Source organism: Peromyscus eremicus, unplaced genomic scaffold (assembly GCF_949786415.1).
Source record: "Peromyscus eremicus unplaced genomic scaffold, PerEre_H2_v1 PerEre#2#chr22_unloc_1, whole genome shotgun sequence".
Taxonomy (NCBI): domain Eukaryota; kingdom Metazoa; phylum Chordata; class Mammalia; order Rodentia; family Cricetidae; genus Peromyscus; species Peromyscus eremicus.
The window spans coordinates 8,847,260-8,873,395 of record NW_026734286.1 but is presented as its reverse complement, the minus strand read 5'-3'; the positions used below and the strand labels follow the sequence as shown (position 1 = coordinate 8,873,395).

At 41.9% G+C, this 26,136-nt stretch overlaps 1 protein-coding gene and 1 pseudogene across 1 annotated transcript in view; one reads left to right on the top strand and one right to left on the bottom strand.

The window, feature by feature from the left end:
• The window catches only part of LOC131900449 (excitatory amino acid transporter 4-like), a 419,569-nt pseudogene that overhangs the window by 303,141 nt on the left and 90,292 nt on the right, over positions 1-26,136 (bottom strand).
• Positions 15,569-26,136, top strand: part of LOC131900825 (zinc finger protein 260-like) — a 35,464-nt gene continuing 24,896 nt past the window's right edge. Inside the window, exon 1 of the mRNA XM_059252156.1 lies at positions 15,569-15,692. Coding sequence (XP_059108139.1) covers positions 15,690-15,692 — 3 coding nt within the window. The 5' untranslated portion in view covers positions 15,569-15,689. The remainder of the gene's footprint in view (positions 15,693-26,136) is intronic.

The window sequence follows — 26,136 nt, the reverse complement described above, 5'->3', positions numbered from 1 at the left end:
CCACTTCCCAGCTTTATTCTCCTCCTTGCCCCGCCTATACTTCCTGCCTAGCCAACGGCCAATCAGTGTTTTATTGATTAATTAGCAACACATTTGCCATACATCCCACAGCACTCTGCTATCCTCTCTAGTTAGTTCTTTACTTCTCATTCTGGTCAAAATATTGGGGCTCAGCATCTTAAACTATGTGGCTAACTATGCATCAGTTCATTAAAATTAGTCATCCTTAGACCCACCACGCCTCTTTAGAGCAGGATGAGTCCACAACTGGACTCATTTACTAAGACCAGTGGGAAGTGTAACACAGCCACATATCTTCATATGTTCCACACCTTAGCACAATTGACTCCATGATGGAAGGCCATTCATGGTGCAAAACTCAGCAAATAAACAGCACTACCAGCCAAAACCAAAGTCCAAAAAGGAAATCCAGAGAGTTCTAAGTCTCTGAATGAACTAATCGTGTTTTTGGCTCCTGTACTTCTGCTTTTATCTAACTGTTCTTGTTAACTGAGGTATGTCAAGCCATAACATGTCTTTGTGCTTAAAACTCACACTGAGAAAGGCCTGGGGCTGCACTGGGATATGATTGCACAGGGTAGTCACTGGATGGCTAATAATGACTTACTGTAGACTTAAACAGCTGACTGAGCAGTGTCCTCTGGTGGAAACTGTACATACTTGGCACCTATGGCCTCTGGCAAGGATGAAGCTGCTAAAAATCTGGGTTTTAGCTAAGAAAATAACTGGTTCATTCTCTTTGAGATCTTTTTATGCCAAACTGTCAAGCCAATTTCTGCCTCCTGTTCTCCTCTGACCCCATCTGAAGGGGTCTGCTGGAATGGAACAACAACTGACCTGGATTCTTCCAGCTATATCTGGCATGTCAGTGGGCAGTATTGGGGCAACTCACCAGTGGTCTTCTCTAAAAGATCCCAACTGTCAGATGTAGAGAGGAAAGGTGGTCTTCATTGATGTCTTGAAAAGATTAAAATATCCAAAATCCATTACACTTTCCTGATAGGCTCACAAGAGCCCCATATATTAAACTCCTGGTTTTCCTTTGACTTTTAAGGTTATTTTCCAGAGTGATGATCCCACAATCTGCATTCATGTCCTACAATGGCTCTTGCACCAGGACTGAGCACAATGCCCTTCCCATGTGGATTCTAGATAGGTGAAGATATATATTTACCATCATTTCATGTTTATGTTAAAACAAAACTGGCTGGTCTGCCTTGGATGGAGGGAGCTGCATTAGAGAGCCAAAGAGTGATGTCTTACATATGGGCAACATCTTTTCATCAAAAAGAAAATATTAGTGAGAAATATTTGTGTAAGGATCATTTCCTTCAAACTTACATCTAATATATAAGGATTGTGATGACTTGGGTTTTTAACAAATAATCTTAATCTTTGGTTAAACTATCCTGCTGAGTAGTGAAGACCATGTAGATGATTAAAATTAACTTTTCACTCTGTATTCTCAAGGTGCAGCGGTAGTGCCCGTGCTACCACCACCCATTCACCATGTCCGAGCGAGGGGCTGTGGATCAAAAACCAGAGACAAGAGACAGTGGGTCATTCATCTCAGCAGAATGCCAAATGCTGTTTATTGAAGGAGGGAGGAGGCCTTAAATACAGGCTTACAGCACAGTGGGAGAACCCCGGAGGGTAGAAGTTCACTAGCGATGTTCTACATTCTTACATCTAAGCTGTTAATGCCCAATATGCAGGATACACAAACAAGGAACTTCCGGTAAACATTTAGGAGAAAAGAAACTGGCAGGGGATCAGCATAAGAAGGACATCAAGGTCAAGGTCACCAAGCAAGGCAACAGCTACCCAAAATGAGGACCAGGGCCCTACATCAAGGTAAGTTGTGCAACTGATCCTCAGATGTCTCATGGGATTGAGAGAGCCCTCAGATTTCTATACCTTATTTTTGACGGTTGCTCATCAATGTGAGTATAAGTCAAAGGCCTTGCTTCACCAACTTTGGCTTCATTTGAAACTGGCATTGACTGTCATTTTCTATAGACTGGACAATGTTTCAGATGCATTGAGTGAGCTCTACATTGCCTTCTGATTACAAGAGAACATGTGACTTTCTAGACTCAATAGACTTAATTGATCAGTGGCCCACAGTCCACTGGGACCTCTTTGTCCCTGATGTGTAAATGGAAAATATTCTTGCTGTTAATCCCTCTGACCACATTAGAATAGCCTCCAAGTATGGTTACTGAATACCCAGAAGATCAGAAAGACACGTGTCTAGTACTTTTAACTATTTATATTTCTATAGCCAGACATTTCTAAATAAACTTTGATTTGACATACATTTTGGCCAATCTTTGAAATACTTAATCTCTGACACTGACAAATTTAATACACAATACATCATGTCTAAGTTTCATTGTTTCTGTTCCTTTAATAACTTACTCAGAATCTCAAAGCTTGCAAAATGTCTGACTTTTTCCATGATGTTTAAGACCATTTGGATGTGTAAACACTTTACCATATTTACTACATTCATGGGATTTCTTTCCAATACATCTTCCAATACAAGCCTCCAACAGATATGACCTGTCTTCTGGTGTCAGAGAGAAGTAGGCAAGTATACACATTCATGCAGGCATGTACAAATAAAAACAAAATAAACAAATAAACCTTAATAGAAATTGAAATAAAACCTATGGGGGAAAGCTCCAGACCATGTTGAAAAGAAGCATGAGGCAGTCCTCAGCAGCCAGCAGGCAGGTTAGAGACCTACCTCCTAGCTGAAACACCACCTCTGAAAGCCACTGGGTCATGTTCCCCCAAGACCCACTCTGCCAGCCAAACCCACACTCCTGGTCATCTTCACAAGGCCAGCCCTCCACCAAATCACCAGCAGTCTACATAGGCACAGGCACATCACACTCTAGTTGGAAGAACAGGTAAGTGACTGGTCTCCCAGCAGAACTGCTCCACCAACCAGACCCTAAATCCCAGGCACATCCTGTGATCTTTCCCCTCCCATCTCAGCACCAGCAAGGCATCTGGGACCTACTCCAACTTTGGTGGAACTCCACTGCTCTGGTACAGTCCTAAGCAGCCAGCAAGCAGGTTTGACAGACCTGCCTCCAGGCTGCACCACCATCAACACAACCCCCTGAATTCTGTTGCCACAAGACATGCTTCTCCACCCAAACTTATGCACCTAGTTATCCTTCTGGTAGCCAAACCTGCCTTGCAATCCCAGAAGACTACATAGGCACAGGGTCAACCCACACCAGTTGGAAGAACAGATTAATAAGCACCAGTATGAGAATACATTCAATTACAAAAAGGGCAATATAGTGCCAACAGAACCCAGTGATCCTAGAACAGAAACTCTCAGCTAAATTACCTCTGGGTCAAGGAAGAAATAAAGAAATTAGACTTCCTAAAATTCAATGAAAATGAATCCACATCATATCCAAACTTATGGGACACTATGAGAGCAATGCTAAGAAAAAAGTTCCTAGCACTAAGTGCCTACATAAAGAAAGTGGAGAAATCTCACACTAGTGACTTAACAGAACACATGAAAGCTCTAGAACAAAAAGAAGCAAACTCACCCAGAAGGAGGAGATGACAGGAAAGAATCAAACTCTGGGCTGAAATCAAGAAAATAGAAATACAACAATGCAAAGAATCAATGAAACACAGAGTTGATTCTTTGAGAAAATCAAGAAGATAGACAAACCCTTATCAAACTAATGAAAAAACATAGAGAAAATATCCAAATTAACAAAATCAGAAATGAAATGGAGGACATAACAACAGACACCAGGTAAATCCAGGGAATCATTAGATCATACTTCAAAAACATGTACTCCCACAAAATTGGAAATTTTATTTTAAAAAAACAATATTCTTGATAGGTACCACATACCAAAAGTAAATCAAAATCACAAAAACAATCAAAATAGACCTATAACACCTAAAGAAAAGGAAGCTGTTGTGTGATATTTCGTTTGTGTTCTGACAAATAAAGCTTGTCTGGAGATCAGAGGGCAGAGACAGCCAGTAGTGAACCACAGAGCTCTGGCAGTGGTGGCTCACAAGTTTAATCCCAGCACTGGGAAGGCCCATGACTTTAAACCGGCACAATCAGGAGGTGTAGACAGGAATATAAGGTGGGTGGAGGCAGGATCTCAGCCTCATTCGGTCTGAGGTTTCATAGAGTTAAGAAGTCTTTAGGGGCTGTTGCTGTGCTTCTCTGATCTTTTAGCTTTTATCCTCAATATCTGACTCCAGGCTGTTTTGTTGTTGTTGTTGTTGTTGTTGTTAACTAATTAAATTAATATCATGCTTCATCTGGTGTCCAACTTTTGGGGCATAAATTTATGTAAGTCATTTGCCTGTAGCTTTGCAGCCACCAGCACATGTCAGAGATGCACATAGGGGTTTCCATCAAAGTCACTGTCTCATTGGCTAAGTTTTTCTTTTTGTTCCCAAGCCCTCTGAGTAAGTATGGGATTTTTCTCTTGCAGCCTTTCTTCAGCAAACTCCACAGGTGTTTGGGCTTCAAACAACACCAGAGTTAGCTCCTTACCAATGGCCAGCTCTGCCTTCAGGCAGCTTATGCCACATGTGCTTCTTCTTCAAGATCCCCTGTGTGAAATTTTCAGTCAGCCAGCTCCCTATCTCAGTGAGTTGTGGGCTTTCCCTGGATCACCTTCTTGAGCTGCTGACACACTAGGTAGCTGCCTTGTCACCAGCTTGGGCTTCTACTGTTTTACACAGCAGCAGTCAGGCTCATACTTCACCATCATCTTCACTGTCATCATCAGCAGATTTGTTGAGACAATCAGGAATTCTTAAAGTTTAAAAAAAGAGAGTTTTTCCCACATTAAAAAATGGGAAACACTAATATGATGGAGGGCGTTAAGTCTCTGTTCAAAATGGTTTAAAAATGGAACAATTAAATTAAGGGATAATCAACTTAACTGGATTGACATAATGTGAATTTTCATTTTGATAATTCTAATTATCAGTTTGGTAATTCTTGGTTTATCTTTTAAAAGTTGGTTGATATGAATGCCAAGATACAGGACTTAGAAAAAACTTATTAAGACAGATCATAGAGATAGTCAGACCCAGACAGAGAAGTTGAAAAGGAGAACCAATGTCACTATTATGTTATAATATTAGAGAGGAACAGCCCAAGGTTTTCAAACAATAATGGTAACAATAATTGCCCCAGAATCTTGGCATCCAAATTGGCTCCTTCAAAAGGGAAATGTTCAGCTTTTAGGGATTGGAACATTATCTCAGGTAAAACAATGCACAAGATGGGTTGAATGTATAGGACCAGAAGGACAGAGAGGAAATTTAAAGCCAAATGTGGCTAATATTGCAATGAAATTATGGGGATATGATTTGTTAACTTATTTCTATTAATCTATGTGCTGCCCCAAGGTTCATCTACGTCATCTACAAACTGTCCATTCTGCTTTCCTGATTCCTACATGTCTGACTAGATGGTTCCCCTTTCTTCTACTTCCCCCTTTTCTTTGCCCACCAGCACTGCCTATCCTTTCTTTGTCTAGCTATTTGACATATCCGCTTATTATTAGACCAATTAGGTACCTTATGCAGGCAAAGCAACACATCTTTAATTGTTAACAAATGCAACATAAACAAATGCAACACGCCCTAGCTCCCATCCTGCCCCGGACTTCCCATCTGGACAAGAGGTAAGTGCCTGGGCTCAGCCTAGATCCCATGCCTGGGCACCAGCCACTCCGGGGAAGACCTGCCCAACTTGGCCCCAGGTTCTGGCCACCGGGGCAGGTTCCCTTCTAGCCCTACCGGGAAGGCTCCCCTTCTCCAAGACCCCTGGCAGACCCTGCAATCTCCATGCCCTGCCCCCACGCCCATCATCGCCCGAGACCCCAGCCACTTCTGGAGACTTAGAGACTGGCCCCCAGCTCCCATCCTGCCCCGGACTTCCCTTATGGACAAGAGGTGAGTGCCTGGGCTCAGCCTAGATCCCATCCCTGGGCACTAGCCACTCTGGGGAAGACCTGTCCAACTTGGCCCCAGGTTCTGGCCACCAGGAAGGTTCCCTTCTACCTCCACCCCTACCGGGAAGGCTCCCCATCTCCAAGAACCCCGGCAGACCCTGCAATCTCCACGCCCTGCCCCCACGCCCATCATCGCCCAAGACCCCAGCCACTTCCTAAGACATAGAGACCAGCCCCCAGTGCCCATCCTGCCCCGGACTTCCCGTCTGGACAAGAGCTCCCATCCTGCCCCGGACTTCCCATCGGGACAAGAGAGCTCCCATCTGGACAAGAGAGAGAGACTTCCTGAATCTGTCAGCTCTGTCTGGACCAAGTGCACTGATAAGAGCAAGAACGAACCACAAGGAGATGGGCAGATGTCAAGGCAGAAGTACATACAACAAAATGAAGAGCAATACAGCATCACCAGAACCTAGCCCTCCTCCAACATCTAGACCTGAACATCAAAAATTGGAAGAAGCAGAAGAAAACAGCCTTATGAATAACATCATGAAGAAGGTAGAGGCTTATATAGAGGAAAAGACAAACAAAAAATTGGAAGAACACTATAAAAAATGGGAGGAAAGGACAAATAAAGTAGAAGAAAACGATAAAGCCCTGGAAGAAAACAATAAAGCCCTGAAAGAAAATCATGAAAAAGCAATGAAACAGATGAAGGAAACAGTCCAAGACCTGAAAAGGGAAATAGAAAAAATGAAGAAGACACAAACAGAGGGAATGCTGGAAATAGAAAATCTGAGTAAATGATCAGGAACTTCAGATGCAAGTATAACCAACAGAATGCAAGAGATGGAAGAGAGGATCTGTGGTATTGTGTTTCCCAAAATATTGTGTACTTTAATAAACTTATCTGGGGTCAGAGAACAGAAAAGCCACTAGTTAGGCAGGGATAGCACACACCTTTAATCCTAGCATTCCAGAGGCAGAAATCCATGAGATCAAGGATACAGACAGGCATGGTGACTCATCACGCCTTTAATCCCAGAAAGCAAGCCTTTAATCCCAGGGAGTGGTGGTAGAAAGCAGAAAGGTGTATAAGGCGTGAGGACCAGAAACTAGAAGCATTTGGCTGGTTAAGCGTTCAGTCTTCTAGCAACACAGTTCAGCTGAGATTCATTCTGGATGAGGACTCAGAGGCCTCCAGTTTGAGGAAACAAGACCAGCTGAGGATCCAGCAAGGTGAGGTAGTTGTGGCTTGTTCTGTCTCTCTGATCTACCAGCATTGACCCAATAACTGGCCTTGGGTTTGATTTTATTAATAAGACTCTTTAAGATTCATGCTACATCTGGCGCCCAATGTTCGTGGTACGAATTCATGAAAAAGCTACACTCAGCCAGTTCTGGTGGCACATGCCGGTAGGTTTTACTGAAGGAGGCAGAGGCAGGAGGATCCCGAGTTTGAGGCCGGCCTAGGAGGCTTGGGAGAAGCTTTGGCCTGGACCGAACCACAAACAGTGGTGGGACTATGGAGGCAGTAGCTGCTACTCCGAGTTGCCAGCTCCTTCTCATCATGTTGGTGACTGTGGTGATGCTGCTACCTGGGACAAAGGGTTTACTGCTGCTGGTTCAGAGAAGAATTGCCAGGCCCATCGTGTTACAAGAAAGCATCAGCAAAGGTCAGTCTGGAAAAGTTTGGCAAGACAAATGGTGGGGAGAAATTGCTGTGAAGATTTTCTGTTCTAGGGAAGAATGTTCATGGTTCCATGAGACAGACATTTATCAGACTGTGATTACTCCAAACCACAGAGGAGGCAAAAAAAGAAAAAAAAAAGTCTGCAGGGAACCATGACCATGCCTAACAGTGACTTTGAAATCTTCAAAAAGACAACAGGACTCCACAATGATGATTCCACATGGACTATGGTAAAGCCATTAGGCTGATTAACACCACGAAAAAATCGACTTTGGACTACAAACTGGTCAGGACAATTTCAAGATGACTAGCTGAGATGATCCAGCCTGACAGACTACTCGAGCAAGGACTTGTGACAAGTCCTGAACTTTCCTTTTATGCAGACACTGGACAAATGATACAGGACTTGACAATTAACCCAAAATTTTCTTTTCAAGATTCCCTAAAGATATCTTCACCCCTAGAAAGCAAAAAGAAAAAGAGAATAAGATATGAGATAGATCATTGAATCTACTCTGAGAAATAAGATAAAGAAATAATAGGATAAATAGGTAGATCACTGAATCTACACTGAAGAAAAGGGGGAAGATACTAGATATGGAACAAGGATGACTGGACTGCTACTCACATCACCAGGGAGGCTACCTGGAAAACAGGACCCCAAGAAAGACACGGGGATCGCCCAATGATGGAGAAATGGATGAGGTCTACATGAACAGCCTGGACATGAGTGGGGGTAATGAAGGGTGAGGGTCGAGGGAAAGAGAGCTTGGGGGAGTGGGAGATCCCAGCTGGATCAACAACAGAGAGGGAGAACAAGGAATAGGAAACCATGGTAAATGAAGACCACATGAGAATAGGAAGAAGCAAAGTGCTAGAGAGGCCCACAGAAACTCACAAAGATACCCCCACAATAGACTGCTGGCAATGGTCAAGATACAGCCCGAACTGACCTACTCTGGTGATAGGATGGCCAAACACCCTAATTGTCGTGCTAGAAACTCCATCCAATGACTGAGGGAACTGGATGCAGAGATCCATAGCTAGGCCCTGAGTGGAGCTCTGGCAGTCCAATTAGGGAGAAAAAGGAGGGTTTATATGAGCAAGAATTGTTGAAACCAAGGTTGGATAAAGCATAGGAACAAATAGCCAAAAGAATGGAAACACATGAACCATGAACCAATGGCTGAGGGGCCCCCAACTGGATCAGGCCCTCTGAATATCTTGGCTTGTTCTGTTTGGGAGGCATCCAGGCAGTGGGACCGGGTCCTGTGTTCAGTGCATGAGTTGGCTGTTTGAAACCTGGGGCTTATGCAGGGATGCTTGGCTCAGCCTGGGCGGAGGGGACTGGACCTGCCTGGTCTGAGTCTACCAGGTTGATCTCAGTCCTCGGGGGAGGCTTTGCCCTGGAGGAGGTGGGAATGAGGGGTGTGCTAGGGGGAAGGGGAGGGTGGCAGGAGGGGGCAGAATAAGGGAATCCATGGCTGATATGTAGAACTAAATTATATTGTAAAATAAAATAAAATAAAATTTTAAAAAGGAGAGAGAAAAAAACAAAAAACAAATGCAACACATCTTTACATAGTTACACAATGCAAACTTGGGGGTCACTACTGTGGGATATCTTTCTGTATGCTGTGAATATGTGTGGCTCCTATTTGATAAGTAAAACTTCATTGGCCTATGGCAGTGCAGGATGAAGCCAGGAGGGAAAATACAAAAGAGATAGTAAGAGAAGAAAGGCAGAGTGGAGAAATGCCAGCCTGATGTCCAAGGAGCAACATGAAATGGGACACAGGTAAAGCCACAAACACATGGTGATACATTGATTAATAGTAATGGGTTAAGTTAAGTTATACGAGCTATTTAGCAAGAATCCTAAGCCATAGGCCATACAGTTTGTAATTAATATTAAGCCTCTGAGTAATTATTTCATAAGTGGCTGCAGGATGACAGGGCCACTTGTGACCAGAGAAACTTCAAACTACAGTCCACCATGAGATATAATATCCTACTACATTCCCTCTTTTTTGTCTAGATGAAAAAGAAAGGTTTTAACTATAATACAGCAAAACTATATACAACAAGAATAATTATCAAATAAAGATTACATTCTAAATGTCTAGTCCATTTGTATTTGGCAAATTCAGAGAAACTGCTCTATTATATAAACTTACCTTGTTGAGTTCAATGTTTTGTAACTAATTTACCTTCTATCATAACTCAGGAAAACTCTAATTATCTCGATCAAAGATTTGAGAAGGATATAATATAACCTGAGTAAACATGAAGTGCAGAGCAAGAAACTTCCAAACTACAGAAATGACAGAAACAGCTGTGTAGATGTAACCAACCGTCTTATTAAATAAGATACACAGAGCCGATTCAGAGAAGAAAGCCAAGAGGTCAGAGCTAAGAGCCTCACCCTTCCTGCTTCAGTGATCCTCTTCAGTCAAGAGAGCTCTCCAAAAAGGAGGCCTACTTCCTGTGTGTATGTCTTTATATAGTCTAGCTGTTCTGCCTTCTCATTGGTTGTAAACCTAAACACGTGACTGCCTTGTCACTGCCTGTATGTACCGCCCTCCAGGTCCTTAAAGGCATGCGCCACCACTGCCTCGCACTTGCTATGGCTCTAATAGCTCTGACCCCCAGGCAACTTTATTTATTAACATACAATTAAAATCACATTTCAGTACAAGTAAAATACCACCACACAGCTGGCTGCCTGGATAGTCACCCAGTGTTCCTACATCTTTGTGACATTCACTTTTGGCCTACAGGTCTAGTATCTAGCAGACTTTTCTATGAATCATGAACTTTGAAGGACTGTCACACCTTTTCTTGACAAAGTTTGACAGTCACTTTTATTTGTGTCCTGCACGTCCAGTTTTGATGGTATACTATTAGAAATCGAGGCAAGGGCAGTTTTCTTGTCCAAATGGCTACATTTGACACACTGAAAGCCAACTCCATACAAAGGTTCTTTGATGCCCATCATCTTTTTTTGAAGCAAATTGGCGCTACCAGGAGCAGATGTGTCTCACTCCTATGAAAAGCCTTGTGTTACAAAACATTTTCAATGCCATATTCTGTAGGTATTTGAAGTGTTTGAACACCACCTATTTCAATACACTTGTTTAACCTTGAAAACATACATAATATGTCTAAAAGTTTGATTGTTATTGATGACTAAATACTAACCTGCATTTCTTAATTACACATTATATTTTTACATGAGCTACATGAGCATAATACCAAAACAAGAGTAGAAACAGTGTAACAAAAATAATTTTAAAGTTGTATCAACATACCAAAATCATACCAATGTAAAGTATTTGATATTAATGGTTTTCTTTTTAGCTTATATTCATATACCTCCCCCAAATGATGACAAACATCCATATCCCACAGAATGACCAAAACCCACATACCCAACCTCTTGGTTATGAGGGCACTGTGTTCTCTAGACTGTTTCTTGCTATTTGAGGGTAACAGTATCTTGAGGGGACCCTGAGAATATTGAGATAATGGTCAAGTCCCAGGAAAACTAGTTCTAACATTTGTTGTCAAGTCTCTGTGTAATGGGAAAGTGAAGGGCTTATCTGACATCTTTCTGGAGTGGTCTGTGAGATAGGACCACCTCAGCTAGCTGCCGTGAAGTTGTTCTAGAGATTTTTGAGGAAACTGTAACAAGGGCATTCTGAAAGGCTGGGCCACCTGGGCTACTTGTCTTTATTGGTGTTTGGTCCTTTTTTTCTGAAAGCACACAAATGTCGAAAGGTAACACATGTACTTGCATTAATGTAAGTATGGAATGTGTGGTGTGCACAGCTCAGTTATGAATAATTTTTTTTGTTTTATGTTTGAGCAGACAGAAGGCACCTGTCAAGTTTATGTCAGTTTGGACTGTATAACCAAATCATTATGAAAACTCTGTAGCCAACAAGATGTATCATGTCTCATACAGTTTCAGAGCTATTCCCATGTAAAGGGATCAGCATACATGTCACTTGCCTTATAGTTTTTTTCTTGGTTTATTTCTTTATGTCAGTGGTCAATATTTTCAGGGGATCTCTCCTAATCAAACTTGATTTCTATTAGTTTTGGAGGAATCCTCAGTCTTTCATTTCCTGTGGAAACAAAAATATAACCTGTCCCAAATTGCAATACATTTCCCGTATTCCATTTTAAAGTTAAGACATCCCTTAAATACCTAGGCTGGTTTAATTCAGCAGTCTCTTTTACAATCCAGTGTCTCACAGCAGCTGTCGTTCACACATCAGCATTTAAAAAATTCAAAGTCAGCACAACACCATACAGGATCTAGAATCCCTGTGTATTTCCCATCTTTATGTGGCTTTTTTCTTTTATATTACTTTACTCTCTCTTTAAAGACTTGACATTATTTATAAGCTATTTATTTGTTCTTTGAGTGACTATACCCATTTTATGTTCTTTTTCATGCACTTAAGCACATTTTATGCACAATATAATCTGTTTAGAGGGTTTTTTTCCATCTGGAACTGTCCTTACTGTGTGCCTGTAGTCTTTTCTGACCTCGTGAGCCAAACCTTAACTGACCAGGCTCCACTTAGCACCTGGCACTGGTGGCTGGCACTGCCTTATCCTCAGGTCCATGAGAGCCAGCCTTATTTGTGGGCCTGGCTAGAGAGCTGCATTTAACTAGAAGATGCATTTAACCATCCCAGATTTTGGTGCTATGCTGCAGCAGGTGATTTTTCTTAGCAGGCTATTTCAACTTAATGTTCTGGCTGCTCCAGTGCTTGCCCTATGGCAGAACTCTGACTCTGTATGCTACAAGAACCAGGCTACTAGAAGGCCATATCGGGTTTTATTTTGTTTTATTTTTTCAGCCTTTTCAGGCCCTACAAGGAAATACAGGCCACACATTGGGCTTCAACTGTAGCAGGCTTTCTTAGACTGCCCCCAGAGCACGACGTGAAGACTTACTATTAGTTATGAAAGCTCAGCCTTAGCTTAAGCTTGTTTGTATCTAGCTTTTCTAACTTCAATTAACCTATTTCTGTAAATATATGTGCTGCTCCAAGACTCGCTTACCTCATCTACATACTGTCCATTCTGCTTTTCTGCTTCCTCCATGTCTGGCTAGCTGGCTCCTCTTTCTTCTTCCCACTTTTTTCTTTGCCTACTAGCCCCACTTATCCCTACATATGTACTGGCCATTTAATTTTTTATTAGCCCAATCAGGTGACATAAGCAGGCCGGGTCAATCAGCAACACTACATACTTAAACAATTTACATAGTTAAACAAAATATTCCACAACATATCAAATGCAACACATCTTACATAGTTAAACAAATGAAAACTCAGTGTACACAGTGTGATCAAATATACCACTACAAACCTCTGATCCATCAAGGGGCTATCAATGACTGTTCAACCACTTCTGCAATCCAAATTAACATGTGACTACACCTGCTAGTTTCCAAGGTGAGGTAGAAATGAGTGGCCTTGGGAAAGTATATTACCTGTGGCTGAAATCATATTGTGAGCCAGACTGAACATGCAATTCAAGTGTTAGTGCAGCTTTAAAGAATCCTCAGTGGAATGTCTGCAAGCAGGACACAGGATAAAATTCTCCCACAAAGCAGTGGAGTACAGCAGTACAGCAGCTGGACAAGGATTCTTCATATTTTTTCCACTGCTGCTGGCTGCTGCTTCAGCACCATCACAGATTGCAGACAGAGAAGCTACAAAGTGGACAGGGGACTGTGGGGCAAAGGCCAAGGTGCCATAGATCCATGTGAACTCCAGGACAAAGACTGACACTAATGGTCCCCAAAGCTGGCATGGCAGAGCCTGCACATGCTTTCCTATTTGCTCTTTTGAGAAAGGGTCTCTCTTTTAACCTTGCCTAAATCTCAGTGATCCTCCTGCCACAGTGTGCTCAGTACAGAGGACAGTTGTGTGCCACACCTGGCTTCTGTTTATTTAATGACTAAATGTGCATAATTAATACAAGTCAGGCATGGTGATGCAGCCCTTTATTCTTAGCACTCTGCAGAAGAGGCAAACTGATCTTTATGATCTCAAACCTAGGCTGGTCTGCATAATGGGTTCAAGACCAGGAAGGATGGCAGAGTAAGACCCTGACAAAGAAAATGAAACAATAGAAGCATGATGTGAAAACATTTTTTTCTTCATTTGGCTTACCTAATTTTCAGTAATGATGCAGAATTGAGAGAAAAGTATATCTGAAGCCTCATATTAAAATAGGCAGTAAAATATGTATATTTAGTTGTCAGAATATCAAGAGTCTCTCTAGTAAATATGGAGTGATTAAGTAAAAATACTTTGATCCTGTGTAGCATGAATCTTAAAAGTTCTTATTAATAAAATCAAACCCCAGGCCAGTTATTGGGGTCAATGCTGGTAGATCAGAGAGACAGAACAAGCCACAGCTATCTCACCTTGCCAGTTCCTCATCTGGTCCTGTTTCCTCAGACTGGAAGCCTCTGAGTCCTCATCCAGAATGAATCTCAGCTGAACTGTGTTGCTCCAAAGCCTGAAAGCTTAACCAGCCAAATGCTTCTAGTTTCTGGTCCTCACGCCTTATATACCTTTCTGCTTTCTACCACCACTCCCTGGGATTAAAGGCATGATGAGTCACCATGCCTGTCTGTATCCTTGAACACATGGATTTATGCCTCTGGAAAACTAGGATTAAAGGCATGTGCTACCACTGCCTATCCTTTATGTTTAATATTGTAGCTGTTCTGTCTCTGACCCCAGATAAGTTTATTAGCATGCACAATATTTGGGGGAATACAATACCACAATCCTGTAGGGTTTAGTTGACTAAAATTTTGTATTTATAGACGGATCTTTTCTACAGAATAGGTGTTTAAGAGATTGCAGATTTTTAGTACATTTTTTTTTTAAAAAATCAACCTTTCTTTTTACAAAAGTAAAAATTATAGTACGTTTTCCATAGCTGGCCTGATGTATGGTTGTCCCTGAAACTGACAGGTCTTCTTTGTCCTTTCTCAATCTCATAGCAAACCTGACTAGTGTCCCAGAAATGAGTCCTGAACTCCAAAGAAGCTGGACAGGGTTAAGGTCTGACTCAGTAGGTAGCTGGTCCCAGCACAGGTTCTAGGTACTACACTTCTCACTCTGGGTGGGATGGTGGGGGTCCCTCACCCCACTCTGCAGCCTGCCATGGTGCTAGAAGGGCTTGTGGGTAGGGTTGGAGTTGCCTGACCTGACAGTTACTCTGGCCCTACTGGGTAACACCTGAGTTCAGGGACTTTCTCCTGAGATTGCAGGACTTGCGGAAGCCTCCATTACTGAGTCAGCCCGGATTTCCTGTAGTCAGCATTTCAGGTGCTGGGGACACAGGCCTAGGAGCATAACAGGGATGAGAAAGGAGCAAAATATCATTTCACCTGCCCAAAAAGAAGGTCCCTTGAGAAGCTCACTTGCACAGTCCACAGGAAAGGGTGTCCTGCCCGGGGGTATGATAGACCACACCCTGTAACAGATAGGAGCTGAAGGATGCAGGGAGAATCTGGCAAACAATGTCTTGCTTGGATATGTTAATTAGGCACCTCAGCCATTTGTCCCTGGTTTGAGACCTAACATCCTGTGTCCAGGACGAAGAAGTGCCTACTGACTGCAGGAAAGGTGCAGGGACGACCTTACAGCCCAGTTCCAAGTTTTGCAGCAAAGCCAACCTCAGCCGGTCTGGGACAGCTCTGTGCCTGAGGTGGAAGCCAGGGCTGGGAACTACTGTGCTGCGTCCCTCCGGTACTCTGTCCCTAGGGGAGCTGTTCCTGTCACTCAGGACACACTAGCCAATCAGGGCCTCCCAGTCAGAATAGGGTGGGCATTTCCGGTCCTCCATGCTGCAGGTTCCGCGGCTCCAAGGCTGAGGGAGACTCTCTTGTTCCGTGTGCTGCGCTGTGACCCGCTGCCGGGATCTGTGAGGAGAGCGGGGCGAGCTCGGAATCCGCTATGGTGAGCGAGGGTCGCCGTTTCCACCCGGGGAGAAGGTGCGGGAGCCGGTGTGGGTCCCGGGGCTGTGGGAACCGGCGGACGCGGCGGCCCGTGAGGTCTGAGTTTCCTGCTGTTCCTGCAACTCCTAAGTCCTGCAGCTTCTGAGTAACTTCCATATGCGGCGGCTGCGGCTGTGGCTACACAGAATACAGGGATGTTGGTACTGTGGTTGGATATTTCCTTATTGTGACATCAGCATGCTGTGCGCCCGCATACGCCACATACGCCACTTGCGTTACTGCAGGTGGGAGGCAGGTTGTTAACTCACAGAGCCCTGGTCACTCTAGTGTCATCTAGAAGTTCTGCACTGGGCACTGAACATTCAGGTGTAGGACCGGTCTGCAGTTAATTCTGTGCAGGGCGTAAATTCTGTGTCATTAATATATTTGCATGTAGATGCCAGGGTGGTCCAGTCATGAGTGTCAGTAAGATCAGGCAAGCTGAGTTTCCTAGCCTGGTGAGTCAAAACTGACTCTATATTAATTGTATCTTTATAAGTTTTCTCTTATGTTCTATTGATATCTTTATTCTTTGTGAAACAGCACATAGTGTTTTCTAGGCCACCTAGTGCTGCATAGTGAGAGCCCATCTCAAAAAACCTTAAAGAAAGATATGTCTGTGTACCTTTTTGTCTGTTTTGTTTTTTGTTTTTTTTTTGGGGGGGTGTTTGTTTGTTTTTGAGTCAAGCTTTTTCTGCCTGGTATAGGTTATGAAGTTAATCTTGAGTTCCCTGCAAAAGCGGTATGTTCTCTTAACAGCTGTGCTATCTCTCCAACCAAAAAATCTAAGTTTTAAATATCAGTAATTTTAAAACCACAGTTTTACTTTTTCAAACATTTAAAAGTTGATTCTTTTATCAACATAAAAGCATTCAAACAATTATGAGGATCTATGTGAGAAAAAATAAATTAACATGATACACTATTAATCTTCAAAAATTACATTCAAGAGACATGTCTCCCTAGAGCAGACAGTTGTCAACTCTACACCATATATATATATATATGGTTAGTTTTGTTGCAGTGCTGTGCTCTTACCCTGCAAGCAAATGTCACAAAACACGACAGAATCCGCTAATAAGAGTTTTATTAAAGATAAAAGGGACAGAGAGTGCTCAGGCCTGTAGGAAACAAGTGTGTGGAGAAGAAAGAACCGGGAATATGGTGCTGGCTTATAAAGGCTGGGCGTGCACAGGTTGACATAACTACTCTACTCATGTGCATAGATCACATGGCTAAGCTGTGCGCTCTTACGTAACCATGCAACGTCAAGGATCCTGGTCACAGGAGACGATCCTGGTCATGCGAGATGCCTTGACCCGGAAATGGCTATCTTGACCTGGAACTGGCTAGGCAGAAGTGTCCGCCAGGCATATGCAAACACACCCAACCATGAGACCATGTTGTGAACCCTTCATATGGGTTTCACTGTGTAGTCATAGCTGGCCTAGAACTCACAGATCTATCTCCCTCTGCCTCCTGAGGTCTAGGATTGAAGGCCTAACCTACCATACCTGGCCGTATTTATAACATATATGTAACATTTACATAAACTATTATAAGCTGATGGGTTAAAAGAAAAATTGCCTTCTATCTCAAGTAAATGTATCATGTTCATTGCATGCTTCTTTTTTAGCTTTCATTTGCTTTTGCTTTTCTTTTTTTATTAAATTTTTTTCATTTATTTTACATACCAACCAGTTTCCCACCCCTCCTATCCTCCCGTTCCCTACCCCAACTCCCTTCTACTCTCCCCCCATCCACTCCTCCTCTGTCTCCATGCAGAAAGGGGCAGGCCTCTATGGGAGTCTACAAAACATGGCACATCAAATTGAGGCATGACCAAGCTCCTGCCCCTGCATGAAGGTTGAACAAGGCAACCCAGCATCAGGAATGGCTCCCAAAGCCAGCTCAAACACCAAGAACAGGTCCTAATCCCACTGCTAGGAACCCCACAAGCAGACCAAGCTACACAACTGTCACACACATGCAGAGGGCCTAGGTTGGTCCCAAGCAGGCTTCCTAGCTGCCTATCCAGAGACGAGGAGCTCTCAGGAGCCCAGGTCTGCTGGCTCTGTGGGTTCCTCCATCATGACCTTGACACACACACACACACACACACACACACACACACACACACACCCCTCCCTCATAATTTCCTTCCTCTCTCTTTTCCACTGGAGCTCGACCCAGTGCTTGGCTGTGGATCTCTGAATTTGCTTCCATCAGTTACTGGATAAAGGCTTTCTGATGACAATTAAGATAGTCACCAATCTGATTACAGGAGAAGGCCAGTTCAGGCACCCTATCTGCTATTGCTATGAGTCTTAGCTGGTGTCATCCTATGGATTCCTGGGAGATTACCTGGCATGAGATTTCTCCCTAATCCCAAACTGCCTGCCATCAAGATATCTCTTTCATTATTCTCCCCATCCATCCCACCCCCAACACACCTAACCTGATTCCTCATATTCCTGCACCTCCACCCCCCTCAGTTTACCCAGGAGATCTCTTTCTATTTCCCCTTCTCAAGGAAATCCTTGAACCTTTCTTTGGGTCCTCCTTGTTACCTAGCTGCTCTGGGGCTGTGGATTGTAACCTGGTTATCCTTTACTTTACAGCTAGTATCCACTTATGAGTGAGTACATAGCCTGTTTTTGTTCTGGGTCTGGGTTACCTCACTCAGGATGATTTTTTTTGTAGTTCCATCCATTTGCCTGCAAATTTCATGCTGTCATTGTTTTTTTTTTTACAGCTGAGTAATACTCCATTTTGTAAATGTGCTACATTTTCTTTATCTAGTCTTCAGTTGAGGGGCATCCATGTTGTTTCAGGTTCTGGCTATTATGAATAATGCTCCTGTGAATATAGTTGAGCAAATGCCCTTGTGGTATGATCGAGCATCTTTTGTTTATATGCACAAGATTAGTATAGCTTGGTCTTGTAAATTGATTCAAAGGTTTCTAATAAACCACTATACCATTTTCCAAAGTGGCTGTAGAAGTTTGCACTCCCACCAGCAGCAATGGAAGAGTGTTTCCCTTACTCCACATTCTCTCCAACATAGACCATCACTAGTGTTTTTTATCTTAGCCATTTTGACAGATGTATGATGGTGTCTCAGTCATTTTGATTTGCAGCTCCCTGATGCCTAAGTATGTTGAACAATTCTTTAAGTATATCTCAGCCATTTGAGATTCTTCTGTTGAGAATTCTCTCTTTAAATTTGTACTGTTGCTAAAGTTTTCCTGCCTGGCCCACGGTCAGGGCAAATCTCTCTCACCTGCCAGTCCCACAGCCTCTCAGACCTGACCAAGTAAACACAGAGACTTATATTGGTTACAAACTGTATGGCCGTGGCAGGCTTCTTGCTAACTGTGCTTATATCTTAAATTAATCCATTTCTATAAATCTATACCTTGCCACATAGCTCGTGGCTTACCGGCATCTTCACATGCTGTTTGTCATCATGGCGGCTGGCAGTGTCTCTCTGACTCAGCCTTCCACTTCCCAGCTTTATTCTCCTCCTTGTCCCGCCTACACTTCCTGCCTAGCCAATGGCCAATCAGTGTTTTATTTATTGATTAATTAGCAACACATTTGCCATACAGAACATCCCACAGCACTCCCCCCCCTTTTTTTTTTCAAAAAGGAAGGTTTTAACCTTAACAAAGTAAAATTACATATAATATGGGAATTTGGGTGTAGCTTCTCTTACTACTTCCTGCTGGAGGGGGGAGCTGTATTTTATGGGGACACAAAGAAAATTTTAGAATTATGGAATAGTCCATGAGGGTGTATCGTCTGAGCCAGTTGCCTTCAAATCGTTCTGGATGTTGGATCATCTGGGCCATGGTGTCATCAGAGACCTTTCAGGGGGTCTTGGCTGGTCAAACCTGATGTATCTTAATCTGGAACAAATCCATAGCCTCTGGCTTTCTATGGGAACAAAAGCAGAGTCTCCTTTCCAAAGTAACATATCCTTACATCCAAATTTTGAATTCAAGGTATCTTTAAAATACACATTTTGGCATAACTCAACAGCTTTTACAATCAAATGTTTTTCTGCAGTTAAAAATCCCAAAGACAACACAATCCAGATTCTCTGTGTAATATTCATCTTTATGTGGCTTTTTTATATTAATTTTACTGTCTCTTTAAAGACTTTATTTTTTAAAACTATGTATTTGTTTCTATAACTGTATATATCATCTTTTTTGTCTCTTTCAAGCCTACGTATATTTTACACACATTGTAAACAATTACATCTGAATCTGTCTTATTGTGAATCTGTTGCTTTAAACTGCAGCAGCTGTGGCTGCTGGCTCTCCCCACCTCAGCTTCCCAACATGGCTACGTTTACCACCAGCTCTGGGAGCTATCATGGGTCTATGCTTTTATCCAAGCAGTGTGTAGTCCAGAAACCTCTTTTTTTGTTTTGTACCTACAAAGGCTAAATCCATCATGCAGCTTAATGTGCCACTTGCAGAGGCCTCATTCCCACCATATGGCAGGTCGAGCACGAATGCCAGGAACCCACCAGTAGCTCATTTTTCTTTGGATTATTTGGTATTTTGATGTCTCTAGTTTCTTGAGTTCTTTATATATTTTGGAGATCAGCCCTCTGGTGTGGGGTTGGTGAAGATGTTTTCCAATTCTGTACGCTGCCATTTTGTCTTATTGACAAGTGTCCTTTGCTTTACAGAGGCATCTCTGTTTCAGGTGGTCCCATCTATTAATTGTTGCTCTCAGTGTCTGTACTACTGGTGTTATATTTGGGAAGTAGTCTCCTCTGCTAATGTGATCAAGGCTACTTCCCACTTTCTCTTCTATCAGCTGCAGTGTAACTGGATTTATGTTGAGGTCTTTGATCTACTTGGACTTGAGTTTTGTGCAGGGTAATAGAGCTATTTGCATTCTTCTTCATGCTGACATCCAGTTATGCCAGCACCATTTGTTGAAGATGCTCTTTTTTTTCATTGTATAATTTTGGCTTCTCTTTCAAAATTAGGTGTTCACAGGTGAATGAATTTACCTCAGGGTCTTCGATTCGATTCCATGATCTACCTGTTTGGTGTTTGTTTTTATGCCAATACCATGCTGTTTTTATTACTATAGCTCTATAGTAGAGCTTGAAGTGAGGGATCGTGATACCTCTGGAAGCTCCTTTATTATACAAGATTACATTAGCTATCCTGGATATTTTTTTTTCCTTATGAACTTGAGTATTGTTCTTTTGAAATCGGTGAAGAATTGTGTTGGAATTTTGATGGTGATTGCATTGAATCTGTAGATTTCTTTTGATAAGATTGCCATTTTTACTATATTAATCCTTCCAATGCATGAGCATGGGAGATCTTTCCATTTTCTGATATCTTCTCTGATTTCTTTCTTCAAAGACTTAAACTTTTTGTCATACAGATCTTTCATTTGTTTGGTTAGAGTTACCCCAAGATATTTTATATTATTTGTGGCTGTTGTAAAGGGTGTTGTTTCTCTAATTTCTTTATCAGCCAGTTTATCATTTGTATATAAGTAGGCTACTGATTTTCTTTTTTTACATAATCTTGAATCCAGCCACGTTACTGAAGGTGTTTATCTGCTGTAGTAGTTCCCTGGTAGTATTTTTGAGGTCACTTATGTATACTATCATATCATCTGCAAATAGCAAAAGTTCTAATTCTTCCCTTCCAACTTGTATCCCCTTGATCACCTTTTGTTCTTATTGCTCTAGCTAGTAACTTCAAATACTATATTGAATAAATATGGAGAGAGTGGACAACCTTGTCTTGTTCCTGATTTTTATGGAATTGGTTTGAGTTTATGTCCATTTAATTTAATGTTGGCTGTCAGCTTGCTGTATATTGCTTTTATTATGTTTAGGAATGTTCCTTGTATTCCTGATCTCTCCAAGACCTTTATTATTAAGGGGTGTTATATCTTGTCAAAAAATTTTTTCAGCATCTAATGAGATAATCATGTGGTTCTTTTCTGTCAGTTCATTTATATGATGGATTACACTGACAGATTTGCATATGAGAACCATCCCTGCACCTCTGAGATGAAGCTTACTTGATCGTGGTGGATGATTTTTTTATATGATCTTGGATTCAGTTTGCCAGTATTTTATTGAGTATTTTTGCATCATTGTTCATGAGAGAGACGGTCTGTAATTCCCTTTCTTTGTTACATCTTTTTGTGGTTTGGGTATCATGGTAACTATAGCCTCATTGAAAGAATTTGGCAATGTTCCTTCTGTTTCTATTTTGTGAAATAGTTTGAGGAATGTTGGTATTAGCTCTTCTTTGAAATTCTGATAGAATTCTGCACTGAAACCATCTGGCCCTTGTCTTCTTTGGTTGGGAGACTTTTAATGATTTCTTCCATTTCCTTTGGGGTTATAGGTCTATTTAAATTGTTTATCTGGTCTTGATTTAATTTTGTTATATGCTCCCTATCCAGAAAATTGTCTATTTCTTTTATATTTTTGAATTTTGTGAAGTCTAGGTATTTTAAGTATGACTTAAAGATGCTCTGGATTTTCTGTGTCTGTTTTGTCCCCATTTTCATTTCTAATTTTGTTAATTTGGATATTTTCTCTCTGTTTTAGTTAGTTTGGATAAAGGGTTTGTCTATCTTGTTGATTTTCTCAAAGAACCAACTTCCTTTCATTGGTTCTTATTACTGTTCTCTTTGTTTCTATTTTATTGATTTCAACCCAGGGTTTGATTATTTCCTCCCATCTACTTCTCTTGGGTGAGTTTACTTCTTTTTGTTCTAGAACTTTTAGGTATGCTGTTAAGTTATTAGTGTGAGATTTCTCCAAATTATTTATGTAGGCCCTTAGTGCTATAAACTTTGCTCTTGGCACTGCTTTCACAGTGTCTCATAAGTTTGGATATGATGTGGATTCAGTTTCATTGAATTCTAGGAAGTCTTTAATTTTTTTCTTTATTACTTCCTTGACCCATTGGTAATTCAGTTGAGAGTTATTCAGTTTCCATAGTTTGAAATTTGTCTGTAGTTTGTGTTGTTGTTGATCTCTAACTTTAACCCAGGGTGATCCAATAAGATACAGGAGTTTATTACAATTTTTTTTTGTATCTGTTGAGATTTTGTATGTGGCCAGTTTTCGAGAAAGGTCCATGAGTTGCTGAGAAGGTATATACTTTTGTGTTCGGGTGAAATGTTCTTTAGGTGTCTTAGTCTACTTGAGTCATAGCATCTATTAGTTCCTTTGTTTTTCTGTTAAGTTTCTATCTGGCAGAACTGTCCATTGGTGAGACTGGGGTGTTGAAGTCTCCCATTATTAATGTGTGGGTTTTGGTGTGTGATTTAAGCTTTAGTAATATTTCTTTTACAAATGTGGGCCCCCTTATGTTTTGAGACATAGATATTCAGAATTAAGACTTCATCTTGATGGATTTTTCCTTTGATGACTATGCAATGTCCTCCATTTCTTTTGATTTGAAGTCTATTTTGTTAGCTATTAGGATAGCTATACAAGTTTGCTTCTTAGGTCCATTTGATTGGAAAAATCTTTTCCCAACCCTTTATTCTGAGATAATGTCTGTCTTTGAAGCTGAGGTATGTTTCTTGTGTGCAGCAGAAGGATGGATCCTGTTTTCATATCCGCTCTGTTAACCTGTGTCTTTTTATGGGTGAATTGAGTCCATTGATATTTAGAGATATTAATCACCAGTGATTGTTAATTCCTGTTATTTTTTGGGTTTGGGTTTGGTGGTGGTGGTGGTGGTGGTGGTGGTATTGCATGCATGCATGCATTTGCACATGTTTGTTCCTGTGTGTGTGTTTTCTTTCTTTGGGTTTTGCTGGTATGCAGTTATCTATTTCCTTTGCTTTCTTGGGGGCAACTAACTTCCTTGGCTTGGAGTTTTCCTTCTGGTATTTTTTATAGGGCTGGATTTATGGATAGGTATTGTTTATATCTGGTTTTGTCATGAAATATCTTGTTTTCTCCATCCATGGTGATGGAAAGTTTTGCTGGATATAGTAGTCTATGTTGGCATCCATGGTCTCTTCCTGTCTGCAGAATGTCTGTCCAGGATCTTCTGGCTTTTAGAGTCTCCTTTGAAAAGTAGGGTGTAATTCTGAGAGGTCTGCCTTTATATGTTACTTGACCTTTTCTGGTTGTTGCTTTTAATATTCTTACTTTATTCTATATGTTTAGTGTTTTGATTATTATGTGGCAAGAGATTTTTTTTTTTTTGGTCCAGCCTATTTGGTGTTCTTTAAGCTTCTTGTACTTTTATAGGCATGTTCTTCTTGAGATTAGAAAAGTTTTTTCTATGATTTTCTTGAATATGTTTTCTGTACCTTTGAGCTAGGATTCTTCTCTTTCTTCTATCTCTATTATTCTTAGGTTTGGTCTTTTCATGGTGTCCCAGATTTCCATGATGTTTTGAGTTAGGAATTTATTGGATTTAACATTTTCTTTGACTGAAGAATCTATTTACCCTAGCGTATCTTCAACACCTGAGATTCTCTCTTCCATCTCTTGTATTCTGTTGGTGATGCTTGGATCTGTAGTTCTTGTTCACATACACAGATTTTCCATTTCCAGAATTCCCTTGGTTTGTTTTTTCTTTTTTTTAATTTAATTTAATTTTATTTTACAATATAATTTGGTTCTACATATCAGCCACGGATTCCCTTGTTCTGCCCCCCTCCGCCACCCTCCCATTCCCCCTAGAAGAGCCCTCATTCCCACCTCCTCCAGGGCAAAGCCTCCCCCGAGGACTGAGATCAACCTGGTAGACTCAGTCCAGGCAGGTCCAGTCCCATCCTACCAGGCTGAGCCAAGCATCCCTGCATAAGCCCCAGGTTTCAAACAGCCAACTCATGCACTGAGCACAGGACCAGGTCCCACTGCCTGGATGCCTCCCAAACAGAACAAGCCAATCAACTGTCTCACCTATTCAGAGGGCCTGATCCAGTTGAGGTCCCCTCAGCCATTGGTTCATGGTTCATATGTTTCCATTCATTTGGCTATTTGCCCCTGTGCTTTATCCAACCTTGGTCTCAACAATTTTTGCTCATATAAACCCTCCTCTTTCTCGCTAATTGGACTCCCAGAGCTCCACCAGGGGCCTAGCCATGGATCTCTGCATCCAGTTCCCTCAGTCATTGGATGGGGTTTCTAGCACGACAATTAGGGTGTTTGGCCATCCTATCACCAGAGTAGGTCAGTTCGGGCTGTCTCTCGACCATTGCCAACAGTGAATGTGGGGGTATCTTTGGGGATTTCTGTGGGCTTCTCTAGGACTTTGCTTCTTCCTATTCTCATGTGGTCTTCATTTACCATGGTCTCCTATTCCTTGTTCTCCCTCTCTGTTCTTGATCCAGCTGGGATCTCCCACTCCCCCAAGCTCTCTTTCCCTCGACCCTCGCCCTTCATTACCCCCACTCATGTCCAGGCTGTTCATGTAGACCTCATCCATTTCTCCATCCTTGGGCGATCCCCGTGTCTTTCTTGGGGTCCTGTTTTCCAGGTAGCCTCCCTGGTGATGTGAGTAGCAGTCCAGTCATCCTTGTTCCATATCTAGTATCCTCCTATGAGTGAGTACATACCATGTTTGTCTTTCTGAGTCTGGGTTACCTCACTCAGGATGATTTTTTCTAGATCCATCCATTTGCCTGCAAACCTCAGGATGTCATTGTTTTTCACTGCTGAGTAGTATTCCATTGTGTATATGTGCCACATTTTATTTTTCCATTCTTCAGTTGAAGGGCATCTAGGTTGTTTCCAGGTTCTGGCTATTACAAACAATGCTGATATGAACATAGCTGAGCAAGTGCCCTTGTAGTATGATTGAGGATCCTTGGGTATATGCCTGTAGCTAGAGTTTTCCTGCCTGGCCCACAGTCAGGACAAATCTCTATCACCTGCCAGTTCCACAGCCTCAGACCCAACCAAGTAAACACAGAGACTTATATTGGTTTCAAACTGTATGGCCGTGGCAGGCTTCTTGCTAACTGTTCTTATAGCTTAAATTAATCCATTTCCTTTAATCTATACCTTGCCACATGGCTCGTGGCTTACCGGCATCTTCACAAGCTGTTTCTCATCATGGCGGCTGGCAGTGTCTCTCTGACTCAGCCTTCCACTTCCCAGCTTTATTCTCCTCCTTGCCCCGCCTATACTTCCTGCCTAGCCAACGGCCAATCAGTGTTTTATTGATTAATTAGCAACACATTTGCCATACATCCCACAGCACTTCCCCCTTTTTTTTTTCCAAAAAGGAAGGTTTTAACCTTAACAAAGTAAAATTACATATAATTTGGGAATTTGGGCGTAGCTTCTCTTACTACTTCCTGCTGGAGGGGGCGCTGTATCTTATGGGGATTCAAAGAAAACTTTAGGATTATGAAATAGTCCATGAGGC